This window comes from Salmo trutta, chromosome 32, assembly GCF_901001165.1.
Source record: "Salmo trutta chromosome 32, fSalTru1.1, whole genome shotgun sequence".
NCBI lineage: Eukaryota > Metazoa > Chordata > Actinopteri > Salmoniformes > Salmonidae > Salmo > Salmo trutta.
In genome coordinates, this window is record NC_042988.1 from 6,385,827 (window position 1) to 6,411,507 (window position 25,681).

At 40.9% G+C, this 25,681-nt stretch overlaps 1 protein-coding gene across 1 annotated transcript; it reads right to left on the bottom strand.

Annotated features, from left to right (window-relative positions):
- Window positions 1-1,135: 1,135 nt before the first annotated feature.
- Window positions 1,136-13,593, bottom strand: LOC115170916 (trichohyalin). The gene is made up of 7 exons (XM_029727294.1): window positions 12,399-13,593; window positions 7,465-7,561; window positions 6,511-6,588; window positions 5,771-5,964; window positions 4,552-5,596; window positions 4,228-4,393; window positions 1,136-3,962 (listed from the first exon to the last, which is right to left on the bottom strand). Exons 1-6 carry the CDS (start codon window positions 12,465-12,467, stop codon window positions 4,248-4,250), a joined length of 1,629 nt encoding a protein of 542 aa, XP_029583154.1. The 5' UTR covers window positions 12,468-13,593; the 3' UTR covers window positions 1,136-3,962; window positions 4,228-4,247.
- Between the last annotated feature and the right edge of the window lie 12,088 nt (window positions 13,594-25,681).

Here is a 25,681-nt window from a genome sequence, read left to right on the forward strand (position 1 = left end):
GCACTCACAGGCGGCCCAGTCCTCGCGCAACAGTCCCTCCCAGCTGCAGTCAGAGCAGGAGATGTTCACCCCTCCGCGTCCAGACTGCAAATGAATCGTGCATGCGGGAAGCCGCCACTGACTGATCCCGCCCTGGCTTACATTAAAAAAAACATTTACCTGAATTAGGCCCAGACTAGTTACCATAATTTTCTCACATTGCCATTGACAGTTTTGTCTATTGTCTCTTTTTGGTCCATTTAGATTGTTAATGTAGATTGTATACAAAAAAAATGTAAAAATGTTATGGTTAAAAATGTTCATGTTTTACTGTGACTTGTTGTAGGCTCCTAAGTGGACCATAAGGTTAAAAACCAAACCAAATTAAGAAAACTAAACTAAAAAACTTTTCTTTTAAATTAAAATTAAAAAACTAAGTAACTCCAACAGTGTCTCTTTTGGGTCACTTTTGCCGGTCCCAAGCCCGGATAAAGGAGGAGGGTTGGAATTGTGACATTAAAAAAAACAAGAATCGACAGAAGAAAGTTAATTTGTAGTTCTAAACATATTTAGGGTGTTTTTTACTCACTTTTTGTCTCTCCTACGACATTATTCCTCTCTCCTACAGCGTCCATCACAATTACATGCACATGGCCAATTATGCAAATTAGGTGATGACAACATTTAGCGACTTTTAGGACAGCCAATAGCTACTTTCCTTACTGAGGAGTTGGCAACACTGACCTCACAGCCTACCCGCACTGTATCTACGAGCTGTTGGCTAGAGTGCACGTGCCAAGACCCGAGTAGGCACATTTGCTATTTAACACAACAGTCTTTGTGACAACTATCAGGAGAGTTGAAATGTGATGGAAACACAATGAACTTTAGATTTTTATTCAGTACATTAAAACTGAATGAAAATCTGCCGCCAATTGGATGGAAACCTAGCTATTGAGATAGATGTTGGGGTTTGGAGCTAGCAAGAAAGGCATTTCACTGTACTTGTGCACGTGACATTAAAACTTGAATTCACCTTAGTTGACAACTCAACCAAATGTAAATCAAAACTAGACGTTGAACTGACGTCTGTGCCCAGTGGGTAGCTTCTCTTACTTCACAACACAAAAAGCAGGACAACAGCTCACAGCACAAGTACACTTTCTCACATATGTTTTTTATAATCATATCAAAATAGAATTAAGTGGCCATTATCACAACATTCATTTTTTGATAACTCATAACAAAACAGACAATAACTAATTACAGTTGAAAGAAGGCATTATGACATATGCCACATTTTCAATATTTAAAATAAGTTTGGCTGGTAGTTAGGCTATCTGAAGTGAGAACACTTTACCTGACAGGTGACCAGCAGTGGCCCACACACAAGCACTGAGCTTCTTTGCTTGACACATCTGGCCCATGCTGCTTTTAATATCCGACACTATTATCAGGGCACTTCTTCTCTTCAAATTGTAGTGTTAGATTATTCACCAAATAGTTTTACTAAATGGCCTTGTAAAATCCATAGGATACTACAAAGCAATGCTTGAACCCTTTTTTTAGGACAACTTACTGTAAATCAAGATTAAATGTCAACATTTTGTAGCAAAGGCTTGAATACAGCAGGGGTGTTATAACTAGGATTACTGGCCCACAGTCACACTGTATGATTTCTCCACAATCCTTGCTTTAGCTGGGTCACAATACTGCAGTCTCAGTCTGCGGCGTGTTTGTGTGTGCTGTCACAAACTGAGAGAGATAGAGAGAGAGAGAGAAGCCCCAATTTCTGTATTTGATAGTGCATAATTGTCTGTGTTAGAAATGACAATGGCGCCTCATTCCAGTACCCTTTCTGTGTCTGTCTGTATTAAATAAAGCAACACACAGCCTCAGGATACAGAAGGTCTGATGCTCTACTGTTCCCTATGCAGACAAGGACTGGTTAGCCGTGAGCGTTTAGAATAAGGGACTATCTGATTTCTGGATTCATGAGTGTTAGTGATCAAACACATAAATATGATTCTGTTCCCATACTTACATACACTCTAACACTCACATGGGCATACACACGCATATTGTACACACGCGCGAGCACAGACACGCACATACACAGACACACACAACCACACTGACACACACAGTTATACAACAACACAAAGTCATTACCATCACCTGTCTATCATACAGACAGTGAATGGCAGGCAACACCTTTTACCTTTTTCAAAGCTTTTCTTTGTAGTTACATCAGATCCGCGTCCGCTTTAGCCAACATTCCCATAGCGGTTGTTTTGGCGGTGTCAGAGGTGGAACTGAGTTAGAGCTGTCAAATCCGTAAGTGGCTCCCCGCGTTAATCCCTAAAGCGGACATTGCCATTGGCTGAGTCTCATTAACAGAAATCCTATGCAGCCTTGTTAACAAGTTGGAACACTGGAATGTGAGATGTAATCTACACCTCCATTAGGATGATGAAAATCCTATCATTTGATTCATCAGTTTTTAATTTGAGCGTAATTATTTATATATAGCCTGCACTTTCTTGTTCTGAACTTCGAGCCAATTTGACGGCTCCAATGCAGTTCCTCCTCTGACACCGCCAAAACATAACGCTTGATCTGATTGAATCTAGGCTATGGTCTGTGCGCACAAAGGCTGACAGCTCAAATTATATTGAGACCGGAAAAGGGATCGATATTCAACCCCCAAAATGCTTCATATGCAGTAATCCTACTGAAAATGAACACAGGAAACCTATGTGATATAAGGAATAAATAATGTTAAAGACAGACTTAAAGGTGTAATGCAACCCCGTTTAGCACCTTGCATCTTGTTTTAATCCCATTCTCCGAAAGAAGTGCAGAAGCCTCAGCTGAACATGAGAATGCAAACCTGTGCATTGTTGTTGATGGAATTCCAGTGTTTTAGATCAAATTAAATACAATTAAATATGTTTATAGAAAACGAGATTCTACATTGTGTAACTATTGAGACATGTAATATCTTTGCTGTGTAGTTCGATTGACCTTCCTTAGTGCAGGAATAGACTAGAACATATAGAGCAGCTTAAGCACAATGTAGGGATACTGCTCACATCAGTCAAGACTACCAGTCATTCCAACAGTCCTAGCTCATATAAATGTCATCATTTCTTTCCCATTGTCCCTGCAATATCTGCTTGCCATGGTATTTTCCCAGTCCTCTATCATTGTACCTTTCTAGTCCGAAAAATAAAATGTCTTCTTCCATGTCAGCACCCAGTAAGCAACATTTTGGAAATATGTATTATTTTAAGTATTTTCAACGAAAAACACGTCTTTTCAACGTATTGTGCTCATAGGGAAATGGGAGATTTGGACTGACATAAAAACGCTCTCTCTCTTTGGTCTTCTTGACAAGCATGATCAGTCCACTTCTTGGGATAATAAACCATGCCTTGGATGAGAATATGAAGAGTTTTTAACCGACTTGATCTCTACTGACTGGAGTGGTTTACTATGCTGTTCAAAAGTCACGAGGGAGGTCCAATAGCACTGAGTCCAACGACAGTCCAACATCCTCGTGAACGTTCCAACGTTCTTCCCGTGTTCCAATGATATCTCCCAAAGTCCTAATGTTGTTCCAATGATCTGTTTCAACGTTCTAATGTTGTTTGAATGTTCTGTTCCGACGTTCCAATGTTCTTGATCCGACTGGGGGAACATCTTGTTGTTAATAGGAGATCATCTTTTGATGGATCAGAGATATGTTGATGGATCACCTCAACCTCGTATGTATTTACATCCCATTCTTCTTGTCCCATATTTCTTTCCGTCCAAGGGTTGTTTTGGGTTCACCAGACAATCATTAGTACTATTAGGGAATACCTCACGGTCACAGGACGAGCAGGTTACTGACACTCGAATATTAACTCATAAGAAAGGAATGAACTGCTCGGCGTCGCCACTGGATTGTCCACAACAAACACAGAGAGCATCACTCCCTGGATGAGAAGGAGAAACAGAAAAATTGTTCAAATGGTTGTATACTAGACCAGGCTCGTCTAGAATATAGTTTTTGTATATGAATATACACTTTTCTGTGGAAAGTATGTGAAAGGGTTAGGAAAGGATTGGAAAACTTTTTGCAAATACCTTGCCTAAAAAAGTATTTGAAAGTGTTGGTATTTGAAAGTACTTGGAAAGTATTTGAATGGGTTTGGAAAGTATTTGTGTTAGGAAACCATTTCTATCCGTTCTATCTCTTACCTTCAGAGAGATTGTAGGTTCTACATTAGCATTGCTCTCATTGCAGCCTTGCTGATGAGCTTGCGGTTGTTCTTCCTCATTCTCTTCCTAGGTGGGCCGGGCCGAGCAGGTGGCCGGGGACCAGCCAGGACTGAGGGCGCTCGCGTCGAAGTGGGCGACACTGTGTCTGGGAGAATAGGAGAATATCAGATTCAGATGATTTAATTAACAGTTTGGAATACACATGAAACTGAGAAACATAAATCCAAAACACATACACACACAGACACAGCCACACAGCCACACACCACACACACTTTCTAGCTCACAATGTTCTCTATCTACCTGTTCTTTGTGTGGTGGTTTGAGTTTGATGTTTATGATTAGGCCGATGGTACTGCTGCTCTTCTTCTTGCTGTTGTTTCTGTTGCTCGCGTCTCAGGAGCTCCTTCTCATCGTCCAGCCTCCTGTGGAGTAACAACAGCTCCTTCCTCTCCTCCTCTAGCTTCTCCTGTTCCAGTTGGAGAGCGTGCTGGAGGCTCCTCTCTGAATCAGGGGTCTCATTGTCTTTACGTCTTTGATCAGCTTCCTCAAGGGGAGGGAATCTGCTCACGGGCCTCTGATTGGTTTCCTCCGTAGGATGGAATCGCTGTTCCGTTCTTTGATTGGCTCCCTCTCTGCTTTTGGTTTCCTCTGAGGAGGAGTCGGTCCCATGTCGCTGTTGCTTTGATGTGTTGGTGCGTAGCGAGGGACTCTGTGTTTGCGTGGGTTGGCTCTGTGTCTCCTGGTCTCCCTCCTCTTCACTGAGGCTCAGACTACCCTGCTGCCTATCTCCCCTACTGACATTTCCCTCAGCAATGTTAAATAGCGAGTCCCCTCGCGTCTCGACCCTGTCTCTCTTCTCGTGGTCAAGCTGTGCCATGTCGATGTCCATTGCGGTTGTAGTGCCGTTGACACTACTACTGTCTCTCCCCTCCTCCATGTCATCGAGATGTTGACGTTCGGTCCACTCATTAGCCCCCAGCTGTCTGGTAGAGTTAAGCACCCACTGAGGATCCATCTTGTCATGGTCCAGCCCATAGCCCCCTGTCCTCTCCCCTGCGTCTGAGGAGGTGTCCTTGGGGTTCCAGTGCTGGTCCAGCAGGTCTTCCAGCTGGATCCTCTGGTTGTGCTTCAGCTCATCTCTGCGGTGCAGCTCCTCCTTGGATCTGGCCTTGGCTGGACGGCCCCCTCCTTTGTTGTCTTTCTGCTGTCTGCGGGGTGTGGACTTCTTCTTGGGGGCGGCCGGGGGACGAGGGGCGGTCTGGCAACGACACTCCACGTGGTCGTGGACCGAGACGACTGCCTTGGAGTAGTTGGGCCGCTTGTCCACGTACTGGATCTTCATCACCTAGTGAGGAGGAGGAGGAGGAGGGAGATTCAAAATGACTAAATTGCTTTTTTATGACTAACCCTTTATTTGACCAGGTAGGCCTAAGTCAGCTGAGAACATTATCTTTTACAGAAACAACCTGGGTTTCAGGGTAGAGGACAGGTGTTGAGATTGGGGGTGGTGTATATGTACCTGTAGGTGCCTGGTGTGGGTCAGCACGGGGACACACTGCAGGCTCTTGGTGTTGCAGCAGCCGGAGCATCGCTGTACCTCCACACAGGGAGGCCACAACATGAAGTTGGCGTTGCTGCGGTCCAACATGGCACGGGTCACCTCCATCACCTCTGTCCTCACCTTACATAGTGCCTGCTGAGCCGGCTGGGCGTCTGAGACAACAAAGACAGACAGACGGACAGACGGACAAACGGACCATTTAAAAACTCACATATTACTTACAGGTTTCATAAGATGGGACAGTGTGCATTAATCAGCAAATCAGACACATAATTGTAAATGTGCTGGAGCCTCAGGCTTAATGTTAAAAGCATACCCTCTACACTGCTCAGTGCATACAAAACAGCCAGCACATAGGCCTCAAAATGTATAAAACATTTTGTTTACACTAATTCTACTGAAGGTATAGTACTTATGCTGTTTAAAGAAATCACATGCTATTGAAACAGTGTACGCATGAGTCTCCATACGTGCTGGAGTGTAACTTGGAGTTGCAAGCCATAAGGTGTTTGTTCAGCAAATAACTAACGAATCACAATATGGTGACATACTTTAGATGTTTCTTTACCACAACATGCATTACACAACTCATTTTGGATTAGATACAGCTGTCCAAAACCACCCAAGTCAACATGAGTGACGGAAATATGTGGAATTATAGCCTAGTGTCAGAGACTATGAGGAAGGTGAAAACTCACCCAGACTCCTTGGCAGTCGGTTGCTAGTGTTGTTGGAGTGTTGTCCACTCGGCAAAAAATCATCAGAGAAATCCTCATCTGAGAAAAAACAATCCAATCCAATATTAGTTTACAGATCTAATCAGCTCGTTGCTTCAATTGTTTATTATTTTAAAAAATGTTTTAGGGGGTTATGACTTTTACTGTGTGTGTGTGTGTGTGTGTGTGTGTGTGTGTGTGTGTGTGTGTGTGTGTGTGTGCACGTGCGTGCGTCTGTGTGTTTATCTGTGTACGGTGCATGTGTGTGTTTATGAGAGAGTTTGAGGCATTGTTTATAAGTTTAGCTTCCCCTTAATAGATGTCTGTTTGTGTGGGAATTTCTTTCTGTCATGACCTCATGTTTGTATGTTTTTGTATCTTGAGACACTGAATAGTTCCCTCTTTGTTTCTCTTATCTCGTTGAGTTTGTATATAGTGTTTACTGTATGTGATGTTCGCTATTCAATGATGGGAATAAAATCTGGGTAATATGTGTATCTATTTAAGAAGTCTTTCTGCCCTCTGTGTCACTGTGGGTTTGACGGTTTGTCTGTTAGTCAGTCTGTGAGATTCTGTTTATAGTATTTACTGTGATGTTGGCCTGTCCCTGTTGGGAATTAAATCTGGGCATCATGTGACAACAGTTTTCACTATCTTTCCCTCGGTCTGTGTTGGTCAGGTTAGTTAGTCTGAGAGAGCTTCCATCACTTGGCGTGACCAGTGTGTCTGGCTGGCTTGTGGTCCTGTACGGCTCAGTTGATAGAGCATTAGGCTTCGGAAGCCAGGATGTGGGTTTGAATCCCAGGGACATAAAGAAATCCCAGGGACGTAAACATATATGCTCCTATGACAGTAGGTTTCTTTGTAAACAGATTCTGCTAAAATGCATATGCATGTTGATGAGTATCAGCATAGTACAACGTTGGAGATATTTACCTACGGAGTCACTGAGCAGCAGCAGCTGCAGGTCCTCTATGGAAGAGATAGGGTTGCTCCTAACCAGCTCCACCAAACCTGGAGGGAGAGGATCCCCCTGAGAGAAAGAGATGAGACAGGAGTAAAACTAGATTCTCCCAAATCAAATATTTTCTCAGCTTCCCCATTTATTCTGTGTAGATATGGAAGCAAAGAGACAACAGCAGTGGTACATGTAGGCAGTGGTGTAAAGTACTTAAGTAAAAATATTTTAAAGTACTACTTAAGTAGTTTTGGGGGGTATCTGTACTTTACTTTACCATTTCTGAAATGTTTTACTTTTACTTCACTACATTCCTAAAGAAAATAATGTGCTTTTTACTCCATACATTTTCCTTGACACCCAAAAGTACTGGTTACATTTTGAACGCTAAGCAGGACAGGAAAACGGTCCAATTCACACACTTATCAACAGAACATCCCTGGTCATCCCTACTGCCTCTGATCTGGCAGACTCACTAAACACAAAAGCTTTGTTTGTAAATGATGTCTGAGTGTTGGTGTGCCCCTGGCTATCCATACATTTTAAAAACAAGAAAATTGTGCCGTCTGCTTTGCTTAATATAAGGAATTTGAAATTAATTATACTTTTACTTTTGATACTTAAGTACATTTAAAACCAAATACTTTTAGACTTTTACTGGGTGACTTTCACTTTTACTTTAGTCATTTTCTATTAAGGTATCTTTACTTTTACTCAAGTATGACAATTTGGTACTTTTTCCACCACTGCATGTAGGTAGGTGTGGGTTAGGGTTAGGGGGTTACCTGACTTACCCCCCTAATCATTAATGAAACAAGAGGATGAAGGAAATGGCTGCTTGGATTCACAATGGCCACTAAGAGGGGGTGAATGACTATTGGCCTTGTGTCACCTCATCTGCTAATACTTAGGGGTCACAGGAGTCAGGAAGGGTTCAGGAAGTAGTGGGGGATGGAGTGATTGAGAGGAGGAGGAGGAGGAGGAGGAGAAGTGGATCAGAACAGAGAGATGGACATCGGGGGAATAATGGAGGGATGGATGAATAAAGGAGAAGAAGTTGCATCTATGGAGATATTAACTCTTGCTAGCTGGGTCTACCACTACCAGACTATTGGGTCTGAATCCCGGGTCTCATGCACACCACAAGACTGGGTTATCTTTCTGAGCTAATGCCTAGGCATTCATACAGGGAGCTAACACAAGTCGAACCACCTCTGTCCGTTACATTCATCCATTCAGTTTCTTGTGAGAATAAAACTAAGCCCTTCGGGGAGCGCTTTGAGGAGGAAGAAGCCATGCGTGAACGGCATTCACACACTATTAATGTACACAATGTACTTTTCCCCATTGTTGTTGGGCACTGAAGAAAGTCCAGTCATACAAAAGGAAAATGCCATGAGTTAAATTAACATCTCTATTTGTGTAGTGATGCCCCTGAGGAGCCATCCCAGTTATTTCCTCTCCTTGGCCCCAGTCTAAGGCTTGAGGCTCCAATGGCACCCTATTCCCTATTTAGTGCACTACTTTTGACCAGAGCAATGTCATTTGGGACGCACCCTAATTGTGCTGGCTGCGCATTATGGTCTGGGCCTTTGTTCATAGAGTGGCCGCTGTCATGGCGATTTGTGTCTAAGCGGGAAAAATTAAATAAACACTTCACCCCAACTGCAACTGACATAAACAGAAAATCATAACCTTCACCCTATAACACTGTAGGAATCCAGGAGTTACTCTGGTCCTAATTGGTGAACTCTAAATCAGAACTCTAAATCACACACACACAAACAAATCAGCATCTGACTGAGTCACATCTGGAAGTTCTGGAACAGTCAGTGTCTTCTAAAATCTACCGTCATTCTTCTGATCACACAGACTGAGACAGGCACTTTTTTTAGAGCCATCACACAGTAGATCTCCATCTCTCTGAATAGAGATGGAAACAGAGACAGACCCAGGCTGCATCTCAACAGGCACCGTATTTCATACATAGTGCACTTAGCAGGGAATACATTGCCCTAGTGATGTTTAATGGGAAGTGGGTTGAGCTGAGGAATGCCAGGTACAGGCTATAGGAGTAGAGAGGTGAGGAATAAGGATACATGATTATGGGTCTAGTTCTGCTGCCTGCCGGCATGCGGGTACGCACACACACACATGCACATACGGCTGAACATGTGCACATTCTCACATGCAATCCCTTAAACCATGCCTATGAGCACATGGTTTATGCATACGTTTATAGGAACACACACAAACACATTCAGACATTACATTATACAGCTAGACTCCATTCTGTGGGATATAGTTGATTGAGGGAATTCCCTGATGGTATACCTCAAAGACACCTCATATGATCACTAGCTACAGGCATGTACACCAATACATCACTGGATGGGAGGATGTACAGATGACAGAGAACTAGTTCAACTATACTTAACAATACTTTCTAACCCATCCTTACTGCCACCTCCAACAACCTGTCCTCAGGGCAATTCGTATGATTTGGGACGTTTATTTGCATCCCTCCAAGGCTGCCTCCAAAAGCCCAGTCTTTGACATGACAAATGTGGTGGACAACACACACCACTGGCAGTTCTGGGAAAAAGACACACTAGAGGACTGACTTGCCTAGCTAAATAAAGGTTGAATAAATAAAAATAAATAAAAAGGAAGTCATAGATCTGATAGCATGAAAGCAACTGAATGGCATTCAAGGAAACCCAGCAAAGCAGGGGTGCGCCGCATTTCGCCCTGTTTACACATTCATTTCCCATAACTGAAGACTGTGTGTGTATGTTGTTATGACTCACATAGTCAGAGCTTTGTTTCACTACAGTCTCTTCCCACAGCCCCTACTGCCTAATCCTGTGAATTTCCCAAAGATGGCCCGATGTAGCTCAGTTGGTAGAGTATAGTGCTTGCAATGCCAGGATAGTCAGTTCAATTCTTGGGACCACTAGTAAGTAAAATGCATGACTGTAAGTTGTTTTGGATAAAAGTGTCTGCTAAATAGCATATAAAAACGTTGTGTACAAAACATTAAGAACACCTTCCTAACATTGAGTTGCACCCCCCCCCCCCCCCCCCTTTTGACCTCAGAACAGCCTCAATTCGTCGGGGCATGGACTCTACAAGGTGTCGAAAGCGTTGCACAGGGATGCTGGCCCATGTTGACTCCAATGCTTCCCACAGTTGTGTCAAGTTGGCTGCATGTCCTTGGGTGGTGGACCATTCTTGATACACAAACTTGTGAAAAACCCAGAAGCATTGCAGTTCTTGAAACAAACCAATGCCTACAAACATACCCTGTTCAAAGGCCCTTAAATATTTAGTATTGCCCGTTCACCCTCTGAATGGAACATATACACAATCCAGGTTGCAATTGTCTCAAGGCTTAAAAATCCTTCTTTAACCTGTTTCCTCCCCTTCATCTACACTGATTGAAGTGGATTTAACAAGTGACATCAATAAGAGATTATAGCTTTCACCTGGATTCACCTGGTCAGTCTATGTAATGGAAAGAGCAGGGGTCCTTACTGTTTTGTACACTCTGTCTATATTAGTATTATATTAAAGTTAGGGCCACTTTGGCCTCTTCTCAAGTCTATCAAAATGAGACCCTCAAACTTGAATAATATCTCTTCTCTTAAAGATAGAAACCATAAGGGGACAGGACTCACCATGGTATAATTCACCATGCACTTAACATGTGTGTCATATGCAGGACGTGTCCTGGGGAAGGAACTTTTAGGATACTTGCTGTGTATGCTACGATACAAAGTACATAGAATCGACTCCAGCAGTGAAGACGAGACCCCTCTCTCCTTGAGTTTAACGTATTTTTCCTATTCTTTTTAACTGTCATCATGTGTATTAAGGCCCTCAACACCATAATTCAAGACAATGGTCAGCCATAGCATAATTAGAATGATTTATAGTTGTGTTGCTGTGACAAAGGCTCATCCTACTGCTAGCCTGTCAAATATTCTGTGGACACACACACACACGCACATACACATCAATACACATTTGGCCTTGTTTAGCTCCCAGGCATGTTTCATGATGGGTCTGGTGAGATTTTAGATGGCCTTCACCACTCATATGATGTTTATCAACAGGTTTATGAGTTTAGACATCTGGAGAGGGGCCCATGTTGAGCATGAGCATGTGGACAAGCATTCGTTATGGGGCCCAACGAATGAGCGCATCATCAGAGCATGTGCCCCAAGCATACCAAAAAAATGTATGTTCATGGAGAAAGATTGATATTTTCACTTAGGGATTCTGGACTATAAGAAGTTTAGGTTCTGTAGACGGGTCTGCCATGTGCTGTAATTTTTCTATGGTTACCTTGCCAAGCAGGGCCCAATCGGATATCCTCACCATGAGGCCCTCACAGCCTGAAGTGAAACTTAGGACTGTTTAAAATAAATTGTATATAGAAGCATTAAAGCCATGAGGTGAGCTGTCATAAGATGTGGTTCAGATGATGAGCAGTTTAATGTACAAGACACAGCTTAATTACTACTTCCTGATTAATCAATAATAACAAGTGCACATGTGGTTATACGCCACAAGCATACACTAAGTGGAGGGGTGAGGGACCTGGTTCACATTTATGTTGTACAAAACATTATTGAATGTAACAAGTTGGTGCCTTTTGTTTAGAGAGCACACAAGGCCAAGTGCACACATTGTTAAAATACAATGACCCTGAAATTCAACAATGGTCTATACTTGGGGCCTGGTGTCAAATATACTCAACAATGGTGCCTAATTTGACCATTCACAGTGAAATTAAACAAAGAAAATAAACGTAGTCTTTCAAATGAGCTAAACAGAAAAACATATATTTGGCAACGGACTTTGGGCAATTAGGCCTATATTTTAATGAATTGACTCTGTCACATACCTCTGCGCTGCCCGACCGCAGACATGCCGCAAGCAACGGGAGCAGCTGAACCCAAACCCACGAGCTCATCTTGCTGCCCAGGCTGGATTCTCCGCGATAGACCAAGCATTTATGGAAACAGCACGAGTCTCTCCCCTCAGCACTAGGCGTGGGGACAGCGGCTCGCTCTGTGGAATTGGAACTCCTTGCCTTGCGAGTGGACGGACACCCACACTTGCCGTCTCAGCAAAGTGTCCAGTGAATTAGCAATTGTAGCCTACTCAATGATACGCTTGCCACACAAAACGTCCACCCAGTTCGAAATTCCACTGTCAGGGAACTAGGGGAGTAAGGCGACTTTTTTAATGATGATTTGGTCCATGTTGAATTGATGTGTTTAAATCCCCAAGGAACTGTTTGTGGTGTGTTCCAAACACAATAATCTCCTGCAGTCGGGATGATAGTCTCAGATAGTTTGGTATCACAATTTAAAAATGTTTTAAGGCACCAGTCGAGTCATTAAAAGTCCTGGTGCGAAATTAAAACGCCCAATGTTATAGCCTATAGCTTTAAAATAAACATCTTACATTATCCTAAAAAAGAATCAATATAATGAGAAAGAAAATCTTCAAACAATTTAAGTTACTTGTATATATCAGACAAAGCTTACAAACAAACAATATTCTAGACTAGATTAGTAAAATGTTATTTATACTACACATTAATACAGGCGAATGCTAGGTTATCCCTCGAGACATCAAAACTCTTCAAGTTGATTAAAATCCCTTTTTATTTTCCTTTTCCACGCGTTGTAGCCTACACGAGGTTATTCTCTCCTTATAACGCACGGCGCGCCTCTATATGAAGCGCAACACAAGTGTGGTACGTAGCCTACAATGTGAGTTTGGTGTCCGCTGCTTCGTCACAGGCTTATCAATATCCAAAGCTCTCTGTGGCACAGTGCGCGTTAGCCCCTGTTCCCTCCTGATTACGCCTCTACCGCACTTGACGGGAGAGCAGATTTCCAAGAGTTTGTACAGTGTCTCTCTCGCCCCCTGAAGGCAGGGCCATCATCTACATAGAAAATGACTGACTGGGCTACTGCCTCTTGAGGGAAAGGTCTTAAAGGTGAAGTCTCGTGTGAGTTATTGCAAGGGTTTATGTCTGCAACCACGTATTAAAACATGCAAATTCACACAGAAATGTGTGTCATAGATCTGTCATTCTCATTGAAAGCAAGTCTAAGAAGCTATACATCTGTTCTATGTGCCCTATTTCTAAACTTTTCGTTCTTAAGTTTAGTTTTTGCATCTTTTACTTTCGGTTTTGTACACCAGCTACAAACTGCTGAAAATACAATCATTTTGGTTATGGAAAATATATTTCACAGCAGGTTTAGATGGTACAAAGATTCTCTACACTTCTTTACACTTGCTTTTTTTGTCACATAAACTGAAATTAGGTGAACTATTAGAATTTTAGCAACTAGAAAATGGCAGAGTGATTTCTACATATTTTTAATAGCCCATTATCACAGATGTTTGAAAGTACAATACACTGTAAAACAAATCCTGTAATTGTCACAGTGAATTACTGTTTAATCAGCAGTAACATACTTCTAAACTGAATACAGTAGATTACAGTAAATTACATTGCATTGTGGGAAAAATGTATATGTCAGGGAAATATTTGTTGTATTTTGGAATATCACTGTAAAAATGCTGCATAAAACACAGTAGCAGTTCACTTACTGTATTTGTGAATATTCCAATAAAAATGCCACACTTAAAGCATACAGGCAACAAAATCAAAGCAAATCCTCTGAAGCAAGACAGAAAACGTTTTTGCTAATTGTTATTATAAATGCAATATTTATTTTTAGTTTATTGGTACAAGTCCGGCAGACTAAATATCCTGAAGCTTCTGCACATGTGCAGATCATGTTCTGCGCATGTGTATGTTCTCTACTTTATGCGGAGAGAACAAGCTACTGAGGAGAATGATGCTTGTTTAATAAAGTCAGATCAAAGCTGAATCAATGTCTGCAAGATCACATAATGATAGTATTCTACATTACATTTAAATTTTAGTCATTTAGCAGACGCTCTTAACCAGAGCGACTTACAGTTGTGAATGCATACATTTTTTTTGTATTTTTTTTATCCGCTACTGGTCCCTCGTGGGAATCGAACCCACAACCCTGGTGTTGCAAACACCATGCTCTACCAACTGAGCCACACGGGACCATAACAGAATAAAATATAATAGCATAGTATAAGATTACTGTAAGACAAAAACACCACCTCATTCAATCGTGAAAGATAATTCTTCAAGTTTTACCATGAAACGTCCCTGCAGAATCTGCATACCAATTATTTTATCTCAGTCAGTTTCATGGGGATATACACTACCGTTCAAAAATTTGGGGTCACTTAGAAATGTCCTTGTTTTTGAAAGAAAAGCACATTTTTTTGTCTATTAAATAACATAAAATTGATCAGCAATACAGTGTAGATATTGTTAATGTTGTAAATGACTATTGTAGCTGGAAACGGCAGATTTTTTATGGAATATCTACAGAAGCGTACAAAGGCCCATTATCAGCAACCATCACTCCTGTGTTCCAATGACATGTTGTGTTAGCTAATCCAAGTTGATCATTTTAAAAGGCTAATTGATCATTAGAAAACCCTTTTGCAATTATGTTAGAACAGCTTAAAACCGTTGTTCTGATTAAAGAAGCAATAAAACTGTCCGGCTTTAGACTAGTTGAGTAAATGGAGCATCAGCATTTGTGGGTTTGATTACAGGCTCAAAATGGCCAGAAACAAAGACCTTTCTTTTGAAACTCGTCAGTCTATTCTTTTTCTGAGAAAGGAAGGCTATTTCTTGCGAGAAATGGCCAAGAAGCTGAAACCGCTGTGTACTACTCCCTTCACAGAACAGTGCAAACTGGCTCTAACCAGAATAGAAAGAGGAGTGGGAGGCCCCGGTGCACAACTGAGCAAGAGGACAAGCACATTAGAGTGTCTAGTTTGAGAAACAGACGCCTCACAAGTCCTCAACTGGCAGCTTCATTAAATAGTATCCGCATAACACTATTATTATTATGTGACTTGTTAAACACAGTTTTACTCCTGAACTTATTTAAGCTTGCTATAACAAAGGGGTTGAATACTTATTGACTGAAGACATTTCAGTTTTTAATTTTGAATTAATTTGTCAAATTAAAAACAAAACTCCACTTTGACATTATGTGTTAAATTATGTGCTGTGTAGGCCAGTGACACAAAATCTACATTTAATCAATTTTAAATTCAGGCTGTAACACAACAAAATGTGGAAAAAGTCAAGGGGTTTTAAAACTTTCTGAAGGCACTGCATGTAATGTGTTGTCATGAAGAGTTTAATTTGAATGATAACATTCACCTAGGAACTCACTTGGTGAAAGCCACAGGACAGAAAATGAAGGAATTAAAAAATCTGTCACTAACAATTACAGTCAAGGATGGTAACTCTACAATTCACTTGAAAGGCAAGGAACTCTGGGAAATAAGCAAATAAGGCCTTACAGTAAGAGTATTTGTTACTGTAAAATGACTAAAGTAGAATTATTGGCACTTTAAATATATTACAGTAACGGTATTGGTATTCTGTAAAATAGTATACCGTAAAAATAGTAACAGTATACCATAAAATACTGTACAGTAACATACTGTTCCTTTTTTTTTTTTACAGTAACTTACAAGTAACTGACTGCCAGTAAGTTACTGTAAAATCAACAGGACATTTTTTACAGTGTAACATTCATTACATAAAAAAGTATAGTAGATATGCTTTCCTGGAATCTCAAAAGTTTCCCAGTAGCAGCAGGCATATGGAAAATAATTATATACAAAGTTGGGGTTTGTAAAGACAGATGCCTTAAATCTCAATGAATTCATGAATTGATTAATCCATGCATTTATTCGTTCATTACATATTCACGAAATAGATGCTGAATTTACAATGACCATGTAATGAATAACCCACACTGACTTCAGAACAGAACTGAGATGAATAGGCTACCTCATAACGCAGTGCCCTTTCTTCCTCCATCTCACATGATGAGAGGTCGTGATCGTGGTCCCTGTGTCCTTTACTCACCTGGCATTGCAAGTAGGCCTAAGAGGTGTATCTTAACACCACCAGAGCTATTCTCAGATATTATGACCTTTCCTATCTGCTCATGTTTATGGAACATTTCTGGACAATACTGCCTGTGACTCATCAAACTTAAACTCACTTAGACTTGAACCCCAAAATAGTGAGCCAACATTATGGACTGGATGTAATGCGTACAAGTTGATTAGATTTGTTGATATGTCTCTATTACTACAAATTAAAACATGTCACATGTTTATAGTTTTTGTTTTTGTCTGTAGAAAGGGAAAGAAAAAAGAGGGGAGAAAAAGAAAAAGGAGAAAAGAGAGAGAGAAGAAGTAACAGCCAAAAGAACTAGCTCCCCGAGTGAGCTTCAGCAACGGTGTTGAGAAACACCACATCACTTGTTAGCAGATAAGTATGTCATCAATGTAATAGGAAAATAATGTAGTGCTTTGCTGTAAATTGCCAGGGACAAAACCGCATACCGGTCAGGGAGGAAATGTTCATTGCTCACAGACAGAGAAGTGACTGTGTTTGGCATTTTACGCTGAGGCTCATAGAAGCTGTGTGGGTGTCAGAGGAATCGGTCAGTGAAACCGTTCAGTGAAACATTGTGGTTTTAAAGAGAGGACCAGAGGTCAAGTTTGGATGAGCCACTAAAATGTGTCAAGGCTGAACTCTATTCCCCTGTCCAGCCTCTTTCAGGCTCTCTGCCTTTATGGACATTTGCCCTCTTATCGCATCACGATCATTGACCTTAAACATGTGCTCAGGCCAAATTCATATGAGCTTTATTATATAATTATGATATATTTAAATTCAGTTTCATACAGTAAGTAGGGAGTCACCTTACACTTCCTGAGAAAGAACGCATGCCAAACTCCAGACAGCACCACACTCCATAATTACAATGGAAACACACTCCATAATATGTGTTGCCTGCAGTTATGGCAAAAATCTCAATTTCCTTTGGAGGTTGCGTTAAAAGAACAAAGACTAGTTCCATAGTCCCTGCTGACCACACATGACCACCAGTAGGGCTGCAGCCAGAACGTGCCTAATTAGAGCCTGATGAATAATAGGATGCCATTGTTTCTGCTCGGACCGCAGTCGACGGTGGAAACTGAGCTGTTGAGCTATATATATATATATTTAGTCCTATGTATGTAACGTTCACACATTTATCCAAGGCCACTGGCTGTATGGCATATCCATTATGAGTCAAGTCACTGGTGGAAGTATTAGTCATGATTATGACGGAATGAGAGAGAGAGAGAGAGAGAGAGAGAGGGAGAGAGAAAGAAGAGACAAGATAACCACGATAGTAATTGAATTACTGAATCATATCATACAGTAACAGCTGCAACATCTGTTAACATCTGTTTGTATAGACCATCTCGTCTGAGAGGGGGGGACATGATCCTTTGACCCTCAAAAGTCTCAATCAGGGAAGAAGTAGTATTTTGGTTCGGGGGGGGGGGGGGGGGGGGTCAGAGTAGCGGTTTAAGAGGGGCTTGGGGGGACTGAAGTTGAGTAAGGGTCGAGGCCTATGTTAGGGCTGGAGGTAAGCGCAACACCAAAGGTTAATGGACCAGAATTAGGCAGCAGGACCGACCTTAACTCAACTCTGAACTGGCCCGAGGCTCTACTGCCAACACCAATCTACACCAACCTCCCCAAAAAGTAAACAAACACTAAACAGGATAGCTTGTAATGCTTAGAAACATCATTTATAAACAGCTTCATATTTGTGTTTATATTAAGGACATGTATATTGAAGCATTTTAATACAGTGCGCTAGCTATTTAACCGCTCTAGGCCATGATGGGAAAAAGCAGAATAAAAGTAAATACCAAGAGCAATGGAAAATTAGATCTGGAACCCTTGACCCCCTTTGGATCTGTGAAAAAGCCCTCAAATATTTTAGCGAGTGCTGTCATTTCTCAATGGCTGATAAAGCTCTCTCTGTTTGGAGGAAATGGGGGCTAGACAAGGCCAGTGTGTGTGAGTGTGCGAGGGTGTACATCATTGCGCATTTAATGTAGCTGAATGCCGTTCAATGATCTGCCTGTGTATAAAACTATCCATCTTCTTAAAACGATCCATCGTTGTGTGTATGCGTGCATGAAACGTTCACCTTTCTGTTTTATATCTTATACGAGTACGTCATGTATCTGTATGTGGCAAGAGGTATAAGAATGTACTTTACATGTATGTTGGTATGAACGGTGTGTGTGTGTGTGTTTTGTAGGAATATGTGTGTCCATGCTCCACACAGTATGAATGTGATGTGGTTATTATTAAGTTGTCACTTCTGTAGAGGGTGATTTATGCCTCTCTCTCCACTTCATGGTTTTGATGTGAGTTGTTATGGTCGCAGGTGTCTCTGGGACGCGGGTAGATGTAGGATCCTCTGTTTGATCTGAGTGCTGGTCTTGTCTGTGGGGAAATCCCGCTCTCATCAGATGCATACTGTGCCTGCTCCTCCCTTTCCATTTTCTATCTCTCCCCGGAAACCAAATACAGGTACACACTCCACTCAAGCTGCAAGACGAGAGGCTATAGTTTAAGATTTGTTAAAAACGGTTACTGTATATAGCAAGTGAAGGAGGATTGACACAGAAGTCATTATTCACCTTTTTGTGTGTGTGTGTGCAGTTTTGAGCCGGCTCATCAGGATTGTACAGTATGATTCTTCTCTGTATTGCCAGCATTGGAGTCATCTACTAAGTATTCTACTAAACCCTGGTCTACAGTTCATCTACTCCCCCTCACCTACAATGTTCCCCTCTTGAGAGATTAAAGCTACACCTGCACACACAGCAACTGATCCAGTGTTAAATCAAAACTGAGTGTTACGTTTAACACTGGTCCAGTGTCTATATGGGTCCACACTTTTTATTGTTAAATTAACACACTGCTTAGTGTAAAGCTCATTTGCATATTTCCGATAGTGCCTGGCCTTTCGAGTGAGTTGTAAATTTAACACCATGACTGTATTTGTTGGTGACAAAGACATGATGGTTGCATTCATCCATTTTTAGTCCTGTGTCCTTCACCAAGTGATATCCTAAGGGAATATGTTATCATTGAAATTGTATTATTTAATACAACAAAACACATATTTAATTAGGCCTTCATTTGAGGGCCTAGTTTTACCCTAATATAGTTGCCTGAAACTCATGGTTTATAGGCAATATCAGGCCTGCAAGTCATATTATGCTGGCTTGCAAAGTGATGTGTAATTCCTATTGGAATCCAGCCAGAGTGGGGATAGCCAACATTTGCAATTTGTATTCACCCACAACCTGCATTCAGAATGACTGAATATATGAGACTACCTAAAGCATTTAAAATAATTCCAGATTGGATTAGTTTAGAAAAATGTATGTTATTTATATTTGAGTAGCATACAATTAATTAATTGATCAATGTACATGCAAAAACATAGATATAGAAACAAACAATTCTAAAAATCAACCTGCAATAGACCATGCTGGGAAATGTGATAATGATTTATATTGGTTTAACACTTGTTATTAACTCCAACACTGGAGTTAATAACACCAATAAGTGTTAATTTAACACGTACAAAGTATCAGCAGCACCTGACCCCTTAAATATATTGATAAATGTGGACTACAATCCCACTTCGGGATATCGCCTCATTCCATGTGTTACCTATATCCACATGGAAAGCTTTATATCTATTCCATGCCTATTACAGGCCATATTTTCATTCTAGGTGATGTCGGGCCTATTCCATGCTTATGCTGTTCCATCTTGCCCTTGATCCACGACCAGTCCAGCTCCAACTAACAGAATGTCTCAGTAGGGAGCCTTGTGGAACTCCACAGACTGATCTTCCATTAGTGCCTAGCCTGCTGATAACAGAGTATCAAATACACCAAGTGGATGGCAGGGAATCATTAGCTCCACCTTTATGCTAGCACCACCATTACCATTCACATGGTTCAGGTTCCCTTGCTGGATGGAGGAATGTAGCTATCTTGATAAAAAAATTACAAATTATTCAGCTAGAGACAAAACCAATTCTTATGTGGAGACAATGCAAAGCAAACCAAGGACCCATCTTGGTTCATTGATTCACACTGAATTTTGATAGTGTAAGTTTCCACATAATAAAAGACCACAATGCATGATTATTTATCAAGATAAACCGATAGCAAGATGTTATGTGAATTTTTTTTTACCTAGCAAACATGTTTTCTGTATAAGATGAGAGAAGATGGGCAGGTTGTCAATTGAACCCAAGCCAAAGCCTTATTTGCATCCAAGCAGAAATATTCAAGGACAGTCTAAAGCTCTTTAGGATAGTGCACAGATTACTTTGGCAGGCAACAGTCCGCATCTCGCCCCAGGTGACCATAAGTTAACTAATGCTATAGATGAATGTGGTCTACATGCCTGATTCTTATGAAATAGATAAAATGCTCATATGATTAAGTATTACTGCACGGCAGCAGTAAGCAGACAACAGCAGAACTACAGTTTCTTCGGAAAGTATTTAGACCCCTTGACTTATTCTACATTTTGTTGTCTTACAGCCTGAATTCAAAATGGATTAACTAGATTTTTTTTCATACCCATCTACACACAATACCCCATAATGACAAAGTGAAAACAGGTTTTTATAATTTTTTGCTAATTTATTGAAAATGAAATACAGAAATACAGTGCCTTCGGAAAGTATTCAGACCCCTTGACTTTTTTCACATTTTGTTACTTTACTGCCTTATTCTAAAATAGATTGAATAAAAACATTTCCCTCAGCAATCTACACACAATGCCCCATATCGATAAAGTGAAAACATGTTTGTAGACATTTTGGCACATTTATTAAAAAAAACTAAAACAGAAATAACTTATTTACATAAGTATTCAGACCCTTTGCTATGAGACTCGAAATTGAGCTCAGGTGCATCCTGTTTCCATTGATCATCCTTGAGATGTCTCTACAACTTAATTGGAGTCTACCTGTGGTAAATTCAATATATTGGACATGATTTGGAAAGGCACACACCTGACTAAATAAGGTCCCACAGTTGACAGTGCATGTCAGAGAAAAAAACGTGAGGTCGAAGGAATTGTCCAAAGAACTCCGAAACAGGATTGTGTCAAGGCACAGATCTGGGGAAGGGTAACAAAAAATGTCTGCAGCATTGAATGTCTGCAAAATTGTAAACCTCTTTTTGCTTTGTCATTATGTGGTATTGTGTGTAGATTGATGAGGGAATAAAAAAAAACATTTTTAGAATTAAGGCTGTAATGTAACAAAATGTGGAAAAATGCATTCAATACATGTTAGTATCACCTTTGGCAGCGATTACAGCTGTAAGTCATTCTGGGTGAGTCTCTAAGAGCTTTGCACACCTGGATTGTTCAATATTTGCACATTATTCTTAAAAAAATTATTCTAGCTCTGTCAAGTTGGTTGTTGATCATTGCAAGACAGCCATTTTCAAGTCTTGACATACAGTTGAAGTCGGAAGTTTACATACACTTAGGTTGGAGTCATTAAAACTCGTTTTTCAACCACTCCAGAAATTTCTTGTTAATAAACTATAGTTTTGGCAAGTCGGTTAGGACATCTACTTTGTGCATGAAACAAGTAATTCTTCCAACAATTGTTTACAGACAGATTATTTCACTTATAATTCACAATTCCAGTGGGTCAGAAGTTCACATACACTAAGTTGACTGTGCCTTTAAAAAGCTTGGGGAAATGATGTCATGGCTTTAGAATCTTCTGATAGGCTAATTGACATAATTTGAGTCAATTGGAAGTGCACCTGTGGATGTATTTCAAGGCCTACCTTCAAACTCAGTGCCTCTTTGCTTGACATCATGGGAAAATCAAAAGAAATCAGCCAAGACCTCAGAAAAACAAATTGTAGATCTCCACAAGTCTGGGTCATCCTTGGGAGCAATTTCCAAACGCTTGAAGGGACCACGTTCATCTGTACAAACAACAGTACACAAGTAGAAACACCATGGGTCCACACAGCTGTCATACCGCTCAGGAGGGAGACGCGTTCTGTCTCCTAGAGATGAACGTAGTTTGGTGCGAAAAGTGCAAATCAATCCCAGAACAACAGCAAAGGACCTTGTGAAGATGCTGGAGGAAACAGGTACAAAAGTATCTATATCCACAGTAAAACAAGTCCTATATCGACATAACTTGAAAGGCTGCTCAGCAAGGAAGATGCCACTGCTCCAAAACCAACATAAAAAAGCCAGACTACGGTTTGCAACTGCACATGGGGACAAAGATCATACTTTTTGGAGAAATGTTCTCTGGTCTGATGAAACAAAAATAGAACTGTTTGGCCATAATGACCATCGTTATGTTTGGAGGAAAAAGGGGGAGGCTTGCAAGCCGAAGGACACCATCTCAACCGTGAAGCACGGGGGTGGCAGCATCATGTTGTGGGGGTGCTTTGCTGCAGGAGGGACTAGTGCACTTCACAAAAAAGATGGCATCATGAGGGGGGAAAATTGTGTGGATATATTGAAGCAACATCTCAAGACATCATTCAGGAAGTTAAAGCTTGGTTGCAAATGGGTCTTCCAAGTGAACAATGACCCCAAGCATACTTCCAAAGTTGTGGCAAAATGGCTTAAGGACAACAAAGTCAAGGTATTGGAGTGGCATCACAAAGCCCTGACCTCAATCCCATAGAAAATTTGTGGGCAGAACTGAAAAAGCTTGTGCGAGCAAGAAGGCCTACAAACCTGACTCAGTTACACCAGCTCTGTCAGGAGGAATGGGACAAATTTCACCCAACTTATTGTGGGAAGCTTGTGGAAGGCTACCCAAAACATTTAACCCAAGTTAAACAATTTAAAGGCAATGCTACCAAATACAAATTCAGTGTATGTAAACTTCTGACCCACTGGGAATGTGATGGAAGAAATGAAAGCTGAAATAAATCATTCTCTCTACTATTATTCTGACATTTCACATTCTTAAAATAAAGTGGTGATCCTAACTGACCTAAGACAGTGAATTTTTACTCTGATTAAATATCAGGAATTGTGGAAAACTGAGTTTAAATATATTTGGCTAAGGTGTATGTAAACTTCCAACTTCAACTGTAGATTTTTAAGCCGATTTTAAGTCAAAACTGTAATAAGGCCACTCAAGAACATTCAATGTCGTCTTGGTAAGCAACTCCAGTGTATGGCCTTGTATTTTAGGTTATTGTCCTGCTGAAAGGTGAATTTGTCTCCCAGTGTCTGTTGGAAAGCAGTCTGAACCAGGTTTTCCTCTAGGATTTTGCCAATGCACTTGCACTCTTCCGTTCCTTTTTATCTTAAACAACTCCCTAGTCCTTGCCGATGACAAGCATTACCATAACATGATTAAGCCACCAATATGCTTGAAAATGGGAAGAGTGGAACTCAGTGATGTGTTGAATTTGCCCCAAACATAATGCTTTGTATTCAGGACATGAAGGTAATTTGTTTGCCACATTTTTTTCAGCTTTAATTTAGTGCCTTATTGCAAACAGGATGCATTTTGTATAGGCTTCCTTCTTTTCTTTCACTTTGTCATTTAGGTTAGTATTGTGGTCATTTAGGTTAGTATTGTGGTCATTTAGGTTAGTATTGTGGAGTAACTACAATGTTGTTGATCCATCCTCAGTTTTCTCCTATCACAGCCATTAATCTCTGTAACTGTTTTAAAGTCACCTTTGGTCTCATGATGAAATCCCTGAGCGGCTTCCTTCCTCTCCGGCAACTGAGTTAGGAAGGATGCCTGTATCTTTGTAGTGACTGTGTTTGTTGATACACCACCCAAAGTGTAATTAATAACTTCACCATGCTCAAAGGGATATTCAGTGTCTGCTTTTTAAATGTTTATCCATCTACTTATAGGTGCCCTTCTTTGCGAGGCATTGGAAAACCTTCCTGGTCTTTGTGGTTGAATCTGTGTTTGAAATTCACTGTTCGGCTGAAGAACCTTACAGATAATTGAGTTACAGAGATGAGGTAGTCACTCAAAAATCATGTTAAACACTATTATTTCACACAGTGTGCTATTATTATGTGACTTGTTAAGTACATTTTTACTTCTGAACTTATTTAGGCTTGCCATAACAAAGGGGTTCTATTAATTTGTCAAAATGTCTCAAAAACATTATTCCACTTTGACATTATGGGGTATTGCATGTATGCCAGTGACACAAAATCTAAACGTTATCCATTTTAAATTCATGCTGTAACACAACAAAATGTGGAAAGGTCAAGGGGTGTGAATACTTTCGGAAGGCGCTGTACATGTTTTCCGTCTCTACAGAGGCCTTGGCAAACGGAACTTTACATTATGGTGACTTCAATTGTCCATGATTTGTCCATTTACATTCAACATGGATGCACCTAAAAGTACTGGAGTTCAGAAATGTCTAGCATTACTACAGTAAATAGCAAAACACTCAGATACTATTTGTGCTTTAAAAAGCACCAGTAAATGTGTCTGCCAGTCATTCATATGACTGAGTATGTTCTCCTGGTCAGCGATAGAGAGGTGAAGTTTCTGTGCGTGCTGATGTTGAAGAGTGTGACGGAGCAGGTAGACTACAGAGTTAATGCGGCACACATTACATTCTTGACGGCCCAGGTAGTCATGTTTCAGCAGAACACTGTAAAGTAGTCACAAGAGAACGACTGAGTCTAGGAGAGGGAGTGAGAGATGGAGAGAGTGAGAGAGAGAGAGAGAGAGAGAGAGTGAGAGAGAGAGAGGGGGAGAGAGAGAGAGTGAGAGAGAGGGGAAGGGAGGGAGAGAGAGAGAGAGAGAGTGAGTGAATGAGTGACAGAGAGGCATTACTGGAATGTACTGTGTCTGTAGTAATACATAGAGGAGAAGGAGTGAAGGATTGACAAGGAGAAGGAGTGAAGGACAAACAGAACATGCTAAAAGAGAGGGATAGTAAGAACTAAAAAAAGACGAAGAGAGAGACAGCAAAGGATATATTTGGAGAAATGAGACACAAACTCACACAGATGTTCACAGACCTGAAGGTATGCATGCTGTTTCAACACATAGTCAAAGTCTCCCCTTTCCAAAGGCGTTTTTCTGGCTACGAGCCAGGAATCAAGCTCCTCCAACATTTGCAGGCTTAGCTGCCCAAAGT

Excerpts from the sequence above, each read along its gene's own strand:
- LOC115170916 (XM_029727294.1), bottom strand. The coding sequence starts at position 12,467 with ATGAGCTCGTGGGTTTGGGTTCAGCTGCTCCCGTTGCTTGCGGCATGT. Across the intron at positions 7,562-12,398 it reads TGCGGTCGGGCAGCGCAGAG|GGGGATCCTCTCCCTCCAGG; the intron begins GTATGTGACAGA and ends TCTTTCTCTCAG. Across the intron at positions 6,589-7,464 it reads GCTGCTCAGTGACTCCGTAG|ATGAGGATTTCTCTGATGAT; the intron begins GTAAATATCTCC and ends GTTTTTTCTCAG.